This window comes from Rhopilema esculentum, chromosome 15 (assembly GCF_057945365.1).
Source record: "Rhopilema esculentum isolate cy_ngs chromosome 15, ASM5794536v1, whole genome shotgun sequence".
NCBI classification, from domain to species: Eukaryota; Metazoa; Cnidaria; class Scyphozoa; order Rhizostomeae; family Rhizostomatidae; genus Rhopilema; species Rhopilema esculentum.
In genome coordinates this window covers 8992340-9011288 of record NC_142829.1, presented here as the reverse complement: position 1 = coordinate 9011288, position 18949 = coordinate 8992340, and the positions used below count along the sequence as shown (strand labels likewise).

General features: G+C 36.2%; 2 protein-coding genes and 1 long non-coding RNA gene across 6 annotated transcripts in view; 2 read left to right on the top strand and 1 right to left on the bottom strand.

The window, feature by feature from the left end:
• Positions 1 to 2862, top strand: part of LOC135685810 (unconventional myosin-IXb) — a 61410-nt gene extending 58548 nt beyond the window's left edge. For all 4 annotated transcript variants that reach the window (XM_065201885.2, XM_065201886.2, XM_065201884.2 and 1 more), the window contains 5 exons: positions 238 to 369; positions 527 to 644; positions 812 to 882; positions 1008 to 1150; positions 1290 to 2862. In XM_065201885.2, the coding sequence (XP_065057957.2) occupies positions 238 to 369; positions 527 to 644; positions 812 to 882; positions 1008 to 1150; positions 1290 to 1447 (622 nt within the window). In that variant the 3' untranslated portion in view covers positions 1448 to 2862. The remainder of the gene's footprint in view (positions 1 to 237; positions 370 to 526; positions 645 to 811; positions 883 to 1007; positions 1151 to 1289) is intronic.
• Positions 2863 to 7296: 4434 nt separating this feature from the next.
• On the top strand, positions 7297 to 8478 carry LOC135685345 (uncharacterized). The gene is made up of 3 exons (XR_010515980.2): positions 7297 to 7599; positions 8024 to 8081; positions 8420 to 8478. It is a non-coding gene; the product is annotated as an uncharacterized LOC135685345 (long non-coding RNA).
• A 3815-nt stretch (positions 8479 to 12293) lies between these two features.
• LOC135685543 (5-hydroxytryptamine receptor 1B-like) lies at positions 12294 to 15215 on the bottom strand. Its single transcript, XM_065201521.2, has one exon. The coding sequence runs from the start codon at positions 13880 to 13882 to the stop codon at positions 12998 to 13000; it is 885 nt and encodes a 294-aa protein (XP_065057593.2). The 5' UTR covers positions 13883 to 15215; the 3' UTR covers positions 12294 to 12997.
• Between the last annotated feature and the right edge of the window lie 3734 nt (positions 15216 to 18949).

The following is an 18949-nucleotide window of genomic DNA, read 5'->3' as shown; positions in this document are numbered from 1 at the left end:
TCATTAAAATACCTTTATATTATTAAAAAGATATGGAACCATTGAACATACTCTAGTGTTCTTATCACCTTGAGGTGCCATACTTCAGTTTTACCATTCTATTTTGAAGTTTTGCAGTACCAAAGGCCTCTTTCTTTTGCTTATCTTTTTGACAGTGTGCACTAGAATACGAAGATTCCTAGGTTGAAAGTTACATAGGTATTGCACCCCTTTATGACGTTGAATTTGCTTTCTTAGAGTTGCAATGTTAGAAGAATCGAACAAAATGTCACCAAATGGACTATCCATCATCTGGGCCCCCTGTATCATGCGATCAAGCGAAAACGTGGATCCTATGGATGCCCTGCGACAACTTCCGCTACAAACTAGGTAAGACATTTTACGTTGCAGCTACAGTCTTGTTTGGCTTTAAAAACCGTAAAACCTAGAGATTGCAGTTTGTTTAGAATTTGTAGCCTGGAAATGCAAACAGCCCGCCACTTTTTACATCCCAGTTCTAAGGATTGCTCAATATGCTTTGTTGTAGATGCTTGGAAATTCTAATCTCAAGAAAAGTAGCAAATATCCGTCGCACGTTGGCCGATATTGAAGCTCTGGAGCATGGAAAGCTGACATCAGAATCCGCTTTGAGCAGCTTTCAAGAGGTGTGTTCCTTTTTCCATAGGCTTTGTTGAAAGTTGTCAGTTTATTGAATGATAGCAAATATCCTGGCTGCCAGTTTGATTCGTACTTCGGCTGTTGCAACTGTTTTACGGGTGGTTAAAGATTCTGCCTTACAAGGCCCACTGAATTCTTACTTGCTTTCTTTCAGACCAACAATGACTCTGGAGAAAATCGTAGAGAAATTTTGAAAGAGCAGATTGAAAAGATGGACAAGGAGAGGTATGCATCCTCTTTAAAAAAATATCTTTTAAAAAGTCCGGTTATGCCGGCCGTTTTCAGGTTCAGAATTTTCCAGCAGTGCCTGATGCCTACAAATAGCTCAAAGAAATCCATTTTCTTTGCAGAGAGCGACTGACAGAAAACCTTCCCAACTTGGAGCGAATAGATTCACGTGGAGATCTGAGGATCGATTCGGATGACGGCATAACGTCTGATGATGGATTGACAGATAATGATGACCCAATGTCAATCTCTTTCGAAGTATCAGGTAGGTTTTCCTGTATTTTGTTTATAAAAGCGATCTCCTTTACTGTGACTATAGGATATTCATACTGAGAAAATTAGTTTTTGATTGGATATTGACTAGGCCTAAACTGGTTTTTTCAAAACAATGTTGTTTTTTTCAGTCACGACAACTCCACTGCAGAACCCTCCGCCTGGAAAGCGACGAAAAAGCCCTGCAATGAGAAAAAGAGCAAACGAACTAGCGCCCAGAAATGATACTCTATCGCCTGATTCCTCTTTCGAAGATTTGTCAGGAGAACTTGGTGATATACCATTGTAACATTTTAAACAACATCATTAGTATAAAGTGTTAATTATTCGTCTTGTTCTGTGATTTCACTACTTATCTATAGAGGTAGAATGGTAGTGGGTCGACGGAGCAAATAGAGTGATGCTGGACTGAATTTGATGCAGTGAATTGGTTAGAATTTTCAAAGTATTTTCGTACTTAGAAAGGGTTATATTTGGCATAACTCTTGACCTATATCGTAGGAAAATCTGAAAATTGAGCCAAACTTTTTTAAATTTTCAAAATGATTAATTTTGCAAATTTCTAGTCAAGAATTATGTCGAATCTCATGAATGTTGTAAGAGTAAGACTCTGAAATGGTTTCGTCCGCAAATCGATAATTAAGATACGAGCAATAATAATTTTTAGAAAAACAAAACAGCACATAAATCAACATTTCGGCCTATACAAGAGAGTTTTGCCTAAAATTGCTGCATACACAATCCCTTGTTTTAGCATCGTAGGTCCCTTTTTTGTAGTTACATGCGCCATATCACTTGTTGTCTAGGCAATGGCCTCAGTTTCATCCTATGCACATCGTTGTGATTTTATACTGTGATTTACTCTTACCGTGGGTGCTAACGCCGCGTATTTTAACACAAAATAGGACTTAGAAATGGCATTCGATTAGATTTAATAAAAATATGCACAGGAGAAAATTTTAAAGTAAGCAATAATTAATTTATCAGCCTTGATAAGGGGGTTTTGTTGACTTTTTGTATCCACTATTCAACAACCTTATTTCCTAACACATCTCCCTCTCCATTCTTTACACGAATTAAAACTGCTACTAGCTTATGCTTCAATTTTCGATACGTGTCATAAAACTACATATTTATATTCTATATGCCTTTGTGGCCAAGGAAAATTCCTTACTGTTTTCGTAATGTCAAAGGCAATTTTCTTCATGCCAAGTGGAAGGCTCTCCCTGTATAAGAGGTGAAAAACGTGATTGGAGCTTGCGAAAAGTTGCAGTAGGCTGGATAAGGGTATATACCCGGAGTTTCGTAAAATACCTTAAATTGGTTGCTAAAGAAGCATAGAACTTGTGTTCGTAATATGAGTATTCCTTACGAAAACTTTTTGATTATTTATTTATCTAGGAACTCTAGTAGAAACATTAGTTCTCCCTCCAAATCGGTCATAATTTTATAGCGTTGGGATGATATTTTTAGATTAGAGATTGTATTGAAAATATGTATCCCGTAATGAGCTTCTTAGAACTGGGTTGAAATCAGCTAGCAAATCATGTCATTTATTTTGTTACTGAATTGTTGTTTAATCGTCAGACGGTGTAAAAAGTTTTTGTCAATGTAAATAATGGTAATAACCATATAATTAGATTTAATGTTCTCTTAAATTTACGTTTAATTTTAAAGGTTCTTTGTTAATGAAGTGGTTTAGTATGCCTGTATGATATCTCTGTTTATAATTCTCAGACAAAAATATATGATATCCTACTATACCCCCAGCCCAGCTGACGTCATAGCCCCGTGTATGGCGTCACGTGCTGCATTCCTGTAAAAAACTTTTACACGATTATACGTCTCGGTCACAGCCCATCCTCCTCCTCCAGCACCTCCCAATAACATCGATCCTGCACACCCAGGCCTGCATTCAAACATTTTCTGTGCATTTTGTCAACATTGTGGAATCTGGATATTTTTTCTGAAATAGGAAAAAAATGTTACACATTAAAAATGTAGCTAAAAGAAACAAGTGGACATGTGTTAGATGAAGAAAAACTGTTCTCATGGAGTATTTTTCCTGGCCAAGTACAAGACTTTCGCTGGTTCTGGTGGTGTTAAGTTCTCACTACATCCAGACAATTGTTGATGTCATTTCTTTTTTCAAAGTTCTGATCTACGTAAAGCAAGGCCTGCAAAGGAACTATCGTGCAATCTTGGCCTTCCACGAACTTACAGAAGACAGATTCTGTAATTGGCTTTGGATGTGAATGCCAATGTTTTCCCTTAAGCATCTTTTTTTATCATCGTGATCAAATTTGAGCTCTGAAGTCAAAATTGTGTTCTATGTACAAACAAGCAGACATTGCTTTACAGTTAAATATTATCAACATAAACGTGCTGCTTATCAGACACCAAGATTTTTCGTCTAGTCTGGGTTGAACCTGAAGTTGTTCAAAGTGTTGAAACTTCAAGAGCATTTTGTCCCGTCATAGTATTGTCAAGTTATATTTAAGTTATGCTGTTCGTTAGAATTCAGGAACGAAAGCTTAGGTATCGATTAGAGCATGTAACAATGGCCTATTGTATAATTCACCCAACTAGGATTGAAGTGGTCACCAAAACTCATCGAGGCATAGTGCCGTAAAAAGTTTCACCCCAACCTTAGTATACTAATTATGTTACAGAGCAATCACGGCCACAAGTTGACACCACTTCTTGTCGCGTAGCAACTGCAAGCAACAGGGAACAGAATTGCAAGCTGAGAAAGTACTAGCAAAAGTTAATACATTGTATTCCGCCATAGTCTTTATATGGTATGGAGTTTGTTTCTTTAACTGTTAAGTGTAAAGTCATCCCGTTTCTGGCACTATTAGTTTTAATAAAAGTGTGCAATGTTAGCAAAATATGTGTTATGGCGTCATTAAAAGGCATATTGTGTTATGAAGTTCAGTATTTAAGAGCCTCTTTGCAAATGTTTTTTAGATAGTCATTCGATTCGTCAGACTTCACATCTCGTTCTTGATATTTCGTAAGCGCGGTTGGAATGTGCTTAAATAAACTGCATTACTTTGTAGGATTATTAGAGTCTAGTGTATTATGGTAGAATCTTGTTCGTTTTTTTGTCCAAATTTTTGGCACTGAGGCTGTGGAGATAATGGGAAAGCTCTACGCAACCATATTAACTGGTGTTGGACAGTACACGCCTAAAGAAGGTCAAGTAAAACAAATGCTGCAGAAAAAAGACTCGAAGTAAAGGAAAGCTAAAACAGCTAGTGAATCCAAGGAAAAAATGATTCAAAAGAGAATCTTTCCAATGCAAGTTTGTCAGTGATGGCGAGATAGAAGCCTTTCCGATGATTTCGTCTAGCCCTCTCCGACTAATTTAGAAACAGTGGCCTGCTTGACAGGATGGATACCGAGAACATTTTTGTAATAATTTGAAGCGGTTTACAAATTTGTTTTATTTACAGAATCAAGTCTCAAAGTATTGCGTTAGAAAATTAAAGCCTGCAACATTGTTAATTGAATGGACAATGGTCACCACTTGAGAACAGTTCTTCTCTTTCTAAAAAAAATTCTATCCACAAAGAATGAATCAATGATATGTTGTGAAGATTCTTGGGGACAAGTTGACACTAAAACTTGTCGCATAGCAACTGGAATTATTTACATGGCAACTGTTGTAGGGAGTTTTCACTTCAAATTAGACGACAATTGCAAGCTGAGAAGTAATGTGAACAATAGATGCATTTATTTATCACCAGTAATACAATGCTTGGTAACCGGGATAATGGAAATTAATTAACCTTAATGCAGTCGTTAATTCAGACTGGCTTTGTTACTGCATGTTTCAAAAAGAAAGCTAACAAAATGTGATTTTGAATTCTAATGACTAAATTTTTCTAAATAGATAGTGCCTTTTGCATGAAGGAAGAGAAGGAAAAGAAAACAGCTAGGGTAAAATTATGGCAATTGTTGATTTGTCCATGAAATGTTTGGATATTATGCTTTTTCAAAGTTTTCCGCTCAAGAAAATGACAATATGAGTAGAAGAAATGATTTTATAATGAAAAAATGATGTAATGATCAAGAGTATACAGTAAATTAGGTATTGACATATTGTGTGCAAGGAATTTGTAAGAAAATCATTCAAGGGATGTGCATCTCTTTTATTATGTTGTAAGATTGCAAAAAAATACCAGAACCATCAACATTAACGGCAAACAAGTTTTAATGAAAAAGGTAACAGTGAAAATCGTCAATTGAGTTTTTGAGACCCGCGTAGACTAGAGGCCTAGAGGAGAGAGCACTAGGGGATCTGTTAAGTACCTTTGTAAAAACACAATCGCAAGATGAAAAAAAAACCCGATGATCTTGTTTGTTGTCCGATGGTTGAAAGCAGCTTGAACTAAGCAATTTCAAGGTCTTTTTTGTTCGATGGTCCTCGTCTACTCTAAGGCTTTCCCAAACTGCATTGGAGCAAAGACGTTCTTTGTTTAATCTTGAAAAATTCTGAAAAATCTCTTTTACGCTTTGCTGTACCGTCTAAATCAAATCTATTACTATTCTATGCACCATATACTAAAACTTTATTCAAATTCTATACATCCTCCAATTTCATAAAAGTAACCCCAATTAAACCTTTGGACAGACCCCATATCTAAAGATAATTATTGCAAGGTTGTTATTGCGAAAGCTATTGGTTTTTATATCCTGAACAAATGTTTTTTAAGTCTGTATTTGTATGCTTTGACAGAAAAGCACAACTTTCAGTGGCCTCCATTTTTGACACACCTGTAGAGGTGACGATGACCAACTTCAAAAGCACCGTGTAGCACCTGATAGGCTGAAGTACAATTTCAAATACGGTCGCCACTTTCACACCTTGGACGACCGGTAACAACATAAAGTACAAACTACTCATTCTGTTTTCACACGTATCTTTTCTTTATTATTAACACTATCTTGTACATTCTGCGAACAAAGAACACCTCCTATATAAACGGTTGAGTTCCTTCAGAGCTAGAAAGTACAAATCAACCTAGCTCAGCTCAGCCTTCGCAAACAAAGTTTTTGGTAGGATAAATTAACTCGTGGATACAGAGAAAAACTTTTTCATCAACCAAACCTCTTGGTGGTTTATATGATCTGTTTAGAAGTCAGTCTATCAACACTAAAGTCGAAAGATGGATGCCTATAAATTCGCAAAGGTAAAACACTATTCTTTCTTCCAACTTCAAAGGCAAGAACCATTTTGTGATGCACTTGGCTTTGGAACAACAATTTTATTGGAATTCAATTTTGCAATGTATTTTATACCATCATATGATAAATACATCCTCAAATGCAGCCCCTTTACTTATCCGGGTATTGCTTTTGGGTCGAAAGGCAGAAATTGAAAATTTTTATATCAGTTAATTAGTTTTGCAATTGTTAGTGCATTTCACACATATTCGGCCTAAAAATGTATAGGGATCACCCCTCAATAAATTGAAAAACCCTTTCACAACGTTTTATTTACTTTAAAACCATTCAATTTTTTTTACGTTGAATATTTCAGTTACATTTCCTGATTTTGTTGGGGATATAACGATGTTTAAGACAAAGTTCAAGTCAAGTCTGATTGGCCATACTTCATTGGCGCTTGCGCAGTACGAAATCAAATTCTTAAGAAATTTTTAGATGGCTACTGTATCATGCATCACACGGGGCAAGGGGGGGGGGGCAGGCATTATAAAAAAGGCTTCTAGCTTCTACTAAATCTTTTGTAACTGTCATTTTTTTTATTTTCCGTAGGTATCAGTAATAATTTTGAAACTTTTGAGAAATTTTGTCATGAATAGGGATCTACAGTCAGAAATAAATATGATCCTCTTTGGTAATTACAAAAGGCTAATGTTATGGGCACTACATGAAAAGGGTATATTTGCCTCCTTTCAAAGGGCAAGAGGGGCTGTTGCCCCCCCCCCCCGACACTCTCCTCTCCGGCGTACCTGATCTGAGCAATTTAGGTAACTCGTCACGAGCCGCTTTTCAATTAAAATGACATTGACATTGCATAATCAGATAGATAATAATATTTTCTGTTGAAAATGGCTTATTCTTCGAATAATATATCTTTCTTCTTCAACACTGAAACTTGTGTTTTCTTCTTTGAGGTCCCCACATCGATATTTTCATCTACGTTTTATGTCCCTGGTGCATAATATAACGCTCTTGATAATCTGAAAGTCTTATAATAGACATTGGCATGAATTTCAACGAAAATTAACTAAACATTTAGAAAAGTATTGTCTAAAATATAGCACTTTTGTAACTATCAACATGTTTTTTCTGATAGAGCTGCTTCTGTTGTGAGTGCATAGAAAAACTGTGCTACAAACGCTCGTACCAAACACGATATCGGCAACATGACAAGTACGGGGATAGCAGCAGAAGAATTCCAAGAAATCAGTATGTATCTCACCTCGATTCTTACTGACTAAAATTCTGTAATATTGCTTAAGCGATTAACCTGGCACAAACTGATAATCTCTTTCCTTTCAATTTAAAAGCAGAATTATATCTTACAAAAAATTCAAATAATTACAAACTGAAATATTGTGATACGACTTAGTAGTTAACAAATTTAAAAAACGCTTTTCTGCGTCAAGTTCTCGTGTATTTTTGCAACAAGCTGTTATTGTACAAAGTAGAGAAGAACACAATTTAGCAATCCTATGTCATCATGCAAAAGTCCCTTGCACTCTCCTACCACTTACAAATTATATGCAATGCTTTGGCAATGTCTTTTTAAGATCCTCAAAGCCCGACCCATTAGATTATATTCGTATTTTGGGGTACACGATACCATTTTCAATGCGTTCTTCTACCTTAGCAACAGTTCTGCATGGAGATGTAGACCATACGATGAAAAAAAGAGACATGACAACAAGGTTGGTTCAAAGACTTGCTTTTCTAAAGCAATGATACTTTTTTAGCAAAGTGAAATATAAACAACAATTTTGAATAAAGTAGAAGATAGTTTACATTTTGATGTAATAGCTAAATCATTGTGATATTCATCTTATAGACAATATGGCCTCTACGTTTAAATTTTCAGCTGCTAAAACACTTACTTCAAAACTGTACTTATGAGTGTTAGCATTTGTTACTGGAAGTACGAACATAGCTATACCAATTAACTTAATTGTAAGGCAGATCACCTTTACTTATTATATGGAAATAAAAAAAGTTATTGCTTGCTTTTTACAAAGTTTCTCTCTAACCATAGGAGTGTCAATGGAATCAAATCGAAACTAATTCACTGGCAGTCCAGTCTGTTCCACAGTTTATACACCCTGTAAAGTAAGTCATTTCAGTTTAGAAAAGAGTTTGTCATTGCCAGAAAGAGTTAATAAATTACCACTTCAAATTCGCATTTATTTCAAATCTTTGTAAATGGTTTCGGATGAATCAATAAAGTGAATTATCTTATTTGCAGACTTATTTGGCCAAAGAAGACGTACGATTATATGTACTCTGAAGGTGAAAAGCTTCTTCGTGATTTTCCTGTACAAGCCACATTAGAATTCGTCTCAGATGCAGACTCTGATTCTGAAGATGATGATTATGATGTTGACGCTGAAGATAAGATCTCTACCAAAACAGGAGAAACCGAGAAGAACTAGGTATTTCAATCCTGTACGATTTCTGCCTCAAGATAGAGACCCAGGTCGCTACGGCAGTTTGCAAAGACACTTACGACCTACTGCTTGCCCAGTGTAGATGCTTCTGTAGCATAATAGGCACTTCATATTTCTACAGTGAATGACATGTTGCTTTAATGATATACAGTGACTCTCTACAAAAGTAGAGCCACGACTCCTGTTTTATCGACTGAAGGAGTGGTATACCCAAATATTAACATTTTGTAGGCGATGCTTGTGTTTTTACAATAAATCTTCTACAATAAATTAATCTCTAGGATGACAAAAAAAATTGAAAAACTACATTACTGATCCCACTCAACTTTCAGAAACAGCTAAAAAGTCAGTCGTTTAGAAAGGGAAGCAGTGATTACACGCAAGAGCTGCATTTACTGGGCTCAGTGATGATATTTCAGGATACCTTTTTGCCATTAAGTTACCCCTTTGTCACCTAGCCTTCAACAGAATAACGCAATTTCAAGCACGACGTTAAAGCTTCTTTGCTATAATGAGTTAAGGCTAAAAATCGATGGTTTTTGATTAAAATTCTCGTATATTTGTCAGTTTTTATGGTATATAATATATGGTGATACAATTCGATGTAACTGTCATTGGTGATATCAACTTGCAAACATGCTTATTATCGTTGATGATAAAAAAATAACAAACATGATTATTGCTATCAGAATCAAAATTTAAAAGGAAACTCGTTTAGTTCAAAGTAAAGTTTCTAATTCATTGTTAATTTCGTATCAATGTATATTAAGTTCACACCGTAAAGTGATGAGATACTAACAATACCATTTCAGTAGAAATTATCTCTCTTTCAATGTGTAACATTACTTTAACATCATAATGTTAAGTTAAGAGGAACATTTACGAGGAAAAATTTGCTTCAGTTTGGATCTATTAGTTTTTTTACATGATGAAATAGGAAATAAAGATGTAATTTATCTTTTTTGAAAAGTAAAACTAAGTTTTTAATTGATCTGCTATTATCCTGTATTTTATGATAATGATAATGAGAATATGATAATATGGAACTTGTTCATCACATGATTAACACTATAGGTTTGTATATTACTTCAAAACTCTCTCAATGTTTCTGATCTATCCTCTTCTGTCTAAAAACTTTTTGTTGGAATTCAAAAATGTTGAGAAGATATTGCAATAAGATCAGCTTCATGTTTATGACATATAAAAAAATAATGACTTTATGAGACCATGAATGAGCAGTTTGGTTTTAGAAGCTAAATTTCATAGCAAAGAGATTGATATCAATGAATATACGTAACAAAGCAACGTAAGGAAGAAGATATCAATCTTAATAACCTTGGGGCAATTTTTTGACCCTAGAAGACCGAATATCAAACGAGATCCTAAAATTTATCGAAACGAATATCAAAATGATCTACATCAGGTATTATACTCCCTGTACTATAAGTCTTTTAACAACACTAAGTAACGATTTCTCTTAACTGTGGAGTGCATTCGTCATCAAAGAAGTACCCAAAATGTGCTCCGCCAATTTTTTCATTCTTTCTCGGAGCGCAAGTTTCAACTCAAGTATACCAAACAGGTCTAAGAAATATTATCTCTTACAACTGACCTATCTTTAACTTTTGCCCTTCCTACAATTCATTGTTCTTATGCAAAAGTTTTCCATGCCATGACTGAAACAGGAAATCTAGGAAAATCTTGAAAGGAAAATCTTCTTCCAAAAGCTTCCTTTTATCACAAATTGTTATCTGTTCTTTTGAGTAAATTTTCACAAGAATCTCGAATGATATCATGAGCTACTCTATCGTTCTATTAAAATTTTTTCCATTTCTATACCATGTTGATTGCTAGCAAAAAATTACACTTTTATCAGGCCAAACTGCGTCACAGTTGTCGGTCTCTTAGTCATTAACCTATGTGTTTAAGATGAATCTGATTCAAAGTTAAATTTTAAGGAAAAAATTGCCGGCCTCTTAGCGTCAATAAGCTGTTCAATTGAAAAGCAAAAATTAACTTTAGCTTGTTGTTAATAAAAATGAAATTTCAATGTTCCTTCCATTAATACCGGTAGTTTGATTTAAAAGCAATTCTAAATTGGAAATTTGCGTTCTTAAATGATGTCAAACGAAAATGGTCGTCAAACAAGCTCGGTTATTTATTCAATTTAAATAGTTTCTTTAGATAATCACCTTGATTATAAATGCCTTTTTTAGAGGAGAAAACCAGAATATATGTTGATAGTAGGATTTATGACACTTTGAGTAATCAATGAGACTTTTTCTCCTGTTTTTTTCAGTACTGATGTTGTTTTATTTTGTTCAACGTTTTAGAAGAAAAGGCTAACTTGATTTTTGTGGGAAGATTTATACATCTTGCCCTACCTGTTAATTTTCCAGTAAAGACTCTTCCCACTATTCTTGCAATTGGTCTTTGAGTTATTAGTGGGCGTTGCTCTTTTTAAGCATCGGGACTTTTCTTTTTTGAACAGCCTTCTTAAATTTCCTATGCAAGCAATTGCCGATTTTCGAAGCAAATTCGCACTAAAAACTGGGTAGCTGTGCTGATCAAAAATGTTAGGACTGTTTTTAATGCGGTGTATTCATATCTATAGTCCTTTTAAAGCCTGGTTTCCATATGGTCGTAAGCGACGGGGACGTGTCCCAGCAGAGGATCGGCGATGCTGCTTGGACGCTTACGATGATATGGAAACGTGTTTTATAGTGATGTCTCCGACGTCCCCGTAGAGATAAAAAATGTTGAACTATGTTCAACTTTTGAGAACATCACGATGCATCGCCGTCGTGTCCCCGTCGATGGGGGGAGAGTTTTCCAAATGGAAACCACACACTTGTGATCGGCGACGTCGGGCTAGCTCAATTATTCACTTCGAGATTGATAATAGTGCATTGGAGACTCTAGCAAAATGGCTACTCGAAGCTCCACTAGCGACGAGCAATTGATGGAAGTTATTCAAAACTTTCCGTGCATATATAGCAAAAGAAGCAAAGATTACAAGGATCAACGAATGAAGCAGAATGCATGGAAGTTAGTTGGGGATCAGCTACATATTGATACAGTTGGGGATCATTTTGAATAACTGTGTGTACAGCTACCATGATTGTTTGCCCGAATGGTCAAAAGCGCGCGAAAATACAGCTCTCCGACGATATGACTGGGACACGTCCCCGTCGCTTATGACGATATGGAAACTATATCATCGTAAGCGTCCCAGCAGCATCGCCGAGCTCTGCTGGTACACGTCCCCGTTGCTCACGACGATATGGAAACCAGGCTTGATAGGACTATAGGAAGTACTTAATAAAAATATGATAATAGCACAGAGCGGAAACATATAATACGAAAGTAGTTTTCGTCCAACACTCGTCAGACTATAAACGTCGGGTAATGTCCATAAGCAGTAAACTTATATCCAGGTGCACATCAAAAGTATTGTAGCACGTCCTATTGGTAAAAAATACTAATCTAAGGTTCATGCAAATATTAGTTCCTTTATTGTCTATATCCTAAATCTTCAAGAGCATTTCCGTAAAATTGGCAATAAAAACAATTTTAACACCTGTCATCAAATAGTGAACACCTTTGAATGAAACAGCCCTTAATATTGAGGCAATTTGCTTTATTCTGCAAATATATCATTATATTATTTACTCTAACAAATCAATTTCCAGATCTAATCGTAAGTTAGAAACTTGATTAAACATGTTATTTCATTGCATTGCAGAAACCAGTAATGAATAACACTTTTTATTTTGCATGTGTTGGAAAATCTTATCAACATGAAAGTATTCCGAGTAGTTTCTACTATTTTTCTCAAAATATGTTTCTTAAAATAACGATTTCAAAACAAATCTAATCAGAAAAAATTGAAGATTTTCAGGAATTTCTTAAAGCTCTACTGCTTCATTTTAAAATCATTATTCCTGGAGCTTGCTCCTCGTACTGTCAAAAGTTATACCCACAAAACATGCTAGCAGGGTCCCTAACAGGCCTAAAATGAATCCAGCAGCAATGAAAGGCTATGACTTGTGATAATCTGATCTTTTGCGATTCTTTTGGCCAATATTGCAATAAATATGTCTTTGTTGAAATTTCTTCTGCTTTGCAGGTTACGACCACAAATCATTTCTCGTATTAGTATCTTTCTATCGAAAAATCAAGTTTGTTGCAGCTCGGCGTATATCTGAACTTTTCGTACAGTAGATTATAGGATTTATGCAGCTATTAGTAAGCAGAAGAAAGTTCACCCACAGGCTAAACTGAAAATTTACATCGTCGTTCCAGCAGGAGTTCTCTTTTTGAGCAAAGTACCCCAACATTACAAGCAATGGGGTGTAACAGAGCAGGAAGCAAGCCAATACCATTCCAATCATGAAAGTTGTTGATCTTTCCCGTCTTTGTCGAACAGCTTTGTTGATGCTGGTTATTCCAAGGGCTGCTCGTTGCTTCCGTTGATTTGAGATTTGGCAGTAAATTTCAAAATACGTAAGAAGTACCACTAAAACACAGACGATCAAACAGCAAATGGTCATGATGTTATAAAGGGCACTTACAGAAATCGGCGGGTACATATTGAGTGATGCATAGACTAGCCATATGAATCCAAGAAATATAGTTGTGTACAACTGCCTTTTGAAAGTAACTTTCCGTCTGTATGTGAATGGGTTACAAACAGCTACGTATCTTTCTAGGCTGAGAAGTGTTGCAAAGCAAAACGACAGGCCAGCGCAAAAGAACAGTGCCTTGTTGAAAGCAAACTTTAAAGTTTCATGTTCTTTGCCCTTTAAAAGCAAATATAGAAATGATGCATAAAGAGGCCTGACTACGAAACCAACTAGCAAATCACTCACGCACAGTCCAGCAATGATAACATTGGACGGTTTGTGAAGCGATGTTGTTTTTATAAGAGTTGTCAAGAAGAGCAGGTTTCCAATGACTGTCAAAATCCCCGGAACAACGTCCAGTACAAGCAGTGCAATAACGTTGTCTTTGGAGGTCTTGTCTAATTGCAGTTTCAAATGTGAGCACATCTTCTATACAGCCGTCGCTGGATGCCGCTTTCATTAATGCTTTGTGATGGCAGCGAGAGAAAAATGATAAGAAATGCCTCTCATGTTTGAGACGTCTGAGCGATGCATCATTCTAAACGGATCTACTCAGCAGTCAACAGACAGTTACCTGCTTAAACTCTGGTTTTTGTTATAAGGCTGCAAAATTATTTACATTTGCCTTTTCTAGATGACACGCCCAATCTATGCTGGTCGTTCAAAAAAGTCTTTGAGAAAAAGTGATTTGCTGAACGTAAAAAACCAAAGCTATGGCACACAGAGACGATGGTTTATTCGTTATCAAGCAACTGGGCACGTGAGAATTGAGAATAGACGTCTCTCTCAGTTTTTGATCGCTGTTATTGAATCAACTAAACATCTGCTTTTTATATTATGATTCTTGAAATTCAGACCATGACACTTTGCAAAGCCAGTAGAAATTGCGAGCTACTTCCGAAGATGTTCCTGCAAAAAGTGGAAACTATTGAATTTCGCTGTAGACACCGCTGTCACCTGCCAAGATTGCTTGGACAGTTTAAATTGAGACTTTAAGCTATTTTATTAACAAAAAAGTGAGTGTAACATGTTAGCATTCATCTTTTTTATTATTTGCTGCTTTATCGCGTTGGGTGAATCCTGGCAAAGTGTTTTTTGCATTTTATATTGGTTTTTTGCATTAAGGTATAATATTTTGCAGCTAAAGCCTTAGGGCCTAGGCACATGTTCCTCACCACTGATATTTGGTGACAGGTGCGGGATGACAGTGCAGTGTGAATTCACAGAAGCATTTATCTTATCAATCAATCAATCAGTCAATCAATCAATCAATCAGTCAGTCAATCAATCAATCAATCAATCAATCAATCAATCAATCAATCAATCAATCAATCAATCAATCAATCAATCAATCAGTCAGTCAATCAACAGTCACCATAAGTGGCAGATGGCAGCATGGCTTTTCGAAATCTTGCATTGCAATGCGTCACAGAATTATAACTCTAGCTCAAAAAGTTTTGCAAGTTTCTGTAACTGAAAACTTTCAAGTATTGCGTAGAAATAAAGAGATCATAAAATTTGGCAGATTTAAAAAGACCATTTAATTTCTGGATATAAACTGGTTTGTCATGGTCAGAGAGGATTGCCGCAGAAGGGCCAGTAAGAGCTTTTTGTAAGATTTACCTTTTTACTGTGAGATTGGAGACACCAAACGATAATGCTTGGACTACTTAAGCTTGCAAGTTTATGCAACCGGATCTTAGCAAATCTTTGAGCCTTTCGATTTTCGGTCTTTTTAGGGTTACTGAAGAAAATTCATTTGTCGTACCGCCCGCATTACAGGGGACAGGGGGTCACGAATTTTTCGCTAGATAAAAGATAAAAATTAATCCAAATTTTCATATTAAATAATCTGTAAATATAACAAAAATTATGTTGAGCCAAAATCCTGAAGTAAATATTGTTAGCTAGTCTTTTGTTACAATGGGGGTTATGAGGAATAAGAGGGGTGAGATAACAGTTACATTACAATGCTGCCACTCCCCCCAAAAAAGGTTTAAACAGTGGAAACAGTCAACATGCTGTAGCAAAGAAAAGAGCAATATTTACAGATGTGGCCCCTTCCTTTTTTAAAGTGCCTATGAACAGAAATTTGACAAGTTTATATAATGGCACACATTTAATGAGCAAAATTTGCTGATTTCAATGATAAATGTTGAGGTGATTTTTTCTTGCGGAACCGTCTAAAAATCTAGGTTGAATATCCCATTTTCAGGTTTTCGATCGTGACAAAGCGAGCGTTATCCGTGACGTCACAAAGTTTGCAAATACGAAAGCAGTTTGCGTTTAGTACACTAAGCAAAATAGAGGTCGCTATTGGCACTACAATGCCTGCCACCGACGTCAATTTCCAAGGTCAAAATCAATCATCCCCCTCTCCTCTACAGAACAATGCTGGTTTACTATCAAACGAGTTAGGATTTTAGAAAGCTTATTCTTTTACGCTTCTTTTATGATATTTCTCTAAATTATCAACATTGTTTTAGGGGGAAGAGGGCGGAAGTAGTAATTTTTTTCATGAAAGGAATGGAAGATATCAAAAGCAGCGTAAATAGCCCGGTGTTCCAAGTACTTTTGGCAGGCTTTGTACAATTAAAATTGCCACAGCAGGGAGCAGTTTTGAGTCAGGGCCCTTCTATCCTTTTTAGCACATCAGACTGCTCTTTTTTGCAAATCTTTATAATGTTGTACCGAAGTACGACTGAAATACACTAATACCGTCTATTGAGGTCTATGGCAGGGTACCCTAGTTTGAAAATAAACCAAAGGGACAATTTTCAGTCGAGGTCTAGATCCTATCTTTTTCAGCGTAACAGACCGTCCTATTTTGCAAAGTTTCTTGCTGTAGTAGTAAAGCACGACTGAGATGCGATAACACCGGCTTTAAAAGTCTGGAGCAAAGAACACCATTCTAAACATAGAAAAAGGGGGCAATTTTCAGTTAGGTTCAAATTTAGGTTCTATACCGTATCAAACTGTCCCCTGTTGTAAATTTTCGTGTTATTGTAGCTACTTTCAGAGGAGATATTGTAATAACACCGTTAGGGGCTTGGAGGAAAGAATCGCGGTCTGGAAAAAGCCAAAAGGGGATAGTTTTCAGTTGGGTTCCATATCCTATCTTTTCAGCATATCAAGCTATCCCTTTTTGCAAAATTTCATGTGAAGACGGAACCAACAGCAAACCTTACGACGTCACAGATTTTTATGCTTTGTCACTCGCAGTCATTGTTTTTAAAGCCCCCAAAATAAACTTTCTCGTGCAAATTTTCGTGTTAATTTTCGTTTTATATTGCAACAAAATGTAGAAGTTTCAGTTTCTTTCAAGAAAACTGTGTGAATTTTCATTTCATAGGCACTTTAAAGAATGAAGTGAGGCCCGACTAAACTTCGTAGAAGTTTTTAATAAAAGTGAAATAAAAATTTGCAAATTTAGACATTTTTGTGACGGTTGTTGGTTTGAAGCTTGAATTATTTAGCGTACTTCTCACTTATACAGGGACATATATTATGGATCTGAATGCATCATCAACATACAACGACACATCAGATTTCCTAGGTGCGAGGATGGCTCAGTTGCTAGAGGCGCTGACTTCAGACCCAAGGGTCCGTGGTTCGAGTCCCCTGGCATGACCAAACTTTCGCCCAGAGTGAGGAGAGTCGCCAGCTCTCTGTAATTCCAGGCGAAGGAATCTCGAGGTGTGGTTACATTGAGAGGAAGGACCAGGACACTGCTCGATAATCAGAAGCTTCTCAGTGTCCTAAAACTACCTTCGGATTTTAGGTAGAAACAAATTCAAATACAAATACAAATACAAATTTCTGAAATCAAATTCTACCAAGCATCTTAGTAACAAGGACAGAGTAGAAAACTGTAAAGAATATTTCATACTTGATATTATATATTATCACGATACTCCTTCAGTAACAAAAAAACAGTATTTAAATAAACAAAAGTATTTACAAAACAAAACCAAGCGAATATAAAAACTGGTCTACCAGGAGGTCATGTTTGGGAATTATTTAATTCTATACTGATTTTCCTTTATTGGTCCAAGAGATAGGTTTTAATTTTTTGTTTGAAAAAGTGAGTAGATTCCATGTTTCTTATGTCGTTTGGGATATCATTCCAGACCTTTGCACCGACGTACGAAAAACTTTTTTTTGAGATTTCCAACCGTGGTCTAGGTATTTGCAGTTCGTTTATTCTACGAGTTTCATATTTTGAGATCTAATTTCTTCTAGTAAACTTCCTCTTAAGATTTTCTTGGCTTGGACCATTATGGCTTGGTCATATGTAATAACCTTCTCCACGCTTAGTCGTGCGGATTGTATCTGATCCCTAATAGGAGCGGATTCATGCCCTAATCCTGCATCTTCTGCAATGAGCAGAGTTTCTTTCAGGTAAGTGGCTCCACATCAAGTTTCCATATCTCAGGTGGCTTTCCACCAGTGCTTTGTATACAAGAAACAATTGTGATTGCGGTAGCACTTCACTGAGTTTTTTGACAGAATTGAGCCCAACTTTTCCCTTTCCCCTTAACCATTTTAAATTGTTGGTTCCAGGAGAGACTCTCATCTATTGTCAGACCTAAAAAATGTTGTCTTTTAATTTGTCTTTTACCCTTTTAATTTCACATATGTCAGTTTCGATGTTGCCAACATCAGAGATTTTACCTAATTGTTTGTCATCACCAAGAAACATGTATTCACGCTTTGCTACGTTAATTGTGTCTTAGCCAGTCCACGATCCCCTTTAGCTCACTTTTTAGGTCTTCTAAAAGTTGAAGAGGATTTTCTCTACTAGAGGAAGTACTTGTGTCATCGGCATACACATTGGGGTAGAATGTTGATAGGGACTTTTCAAAATCATTCGTATAGAGAGTGAATAGAAGAGGCCCTAAACATGATTCTTGTACAATGCCGCAGGTGACCTCCTGTTTCTTTGAGTTTTTCCACCTAGGTAGCAACATTGTTTACTACCAGTTAGGTATGATGTAAACCAAGCAAGTTCGTTTTGAATGACACCATGTTTTCCCAGCTAAGGCAACATAATCTCATGGTTGATGGTGTCAAATGCTGTTCTAAGAACTAGGAACAAAGTTACATCGATCCTTTTCTCACGTATGTTTTTATACCAATCGTCGAATGTACCTTGCGATAGGCAAGTTGGTACAAAGTAATCAGACAGAAACAGAGTATACAGCTGCAAAAATGCTTTATGTCAACATTTGTGGAAAAAGCCTATCGGATTTGACAAAACCTTAATAGTGGTCGCTTACAAATATTTCAGCCATTGAGAACATGCTCACGTGGCTGGGAATTTTTATTAATCTCGTCCAAAGTCCTGGGGTCATACATAGTGTAGATTTTGCTATAACCAAAAACACATTTAAAAAGGAGCACTCAGGACGTGCAATTTTTTAGATTATAGAGAATAAGAATAATAGAGGGGATTGCATATGGAGCAGTTAGAAATGTCAACTGACATAAGCC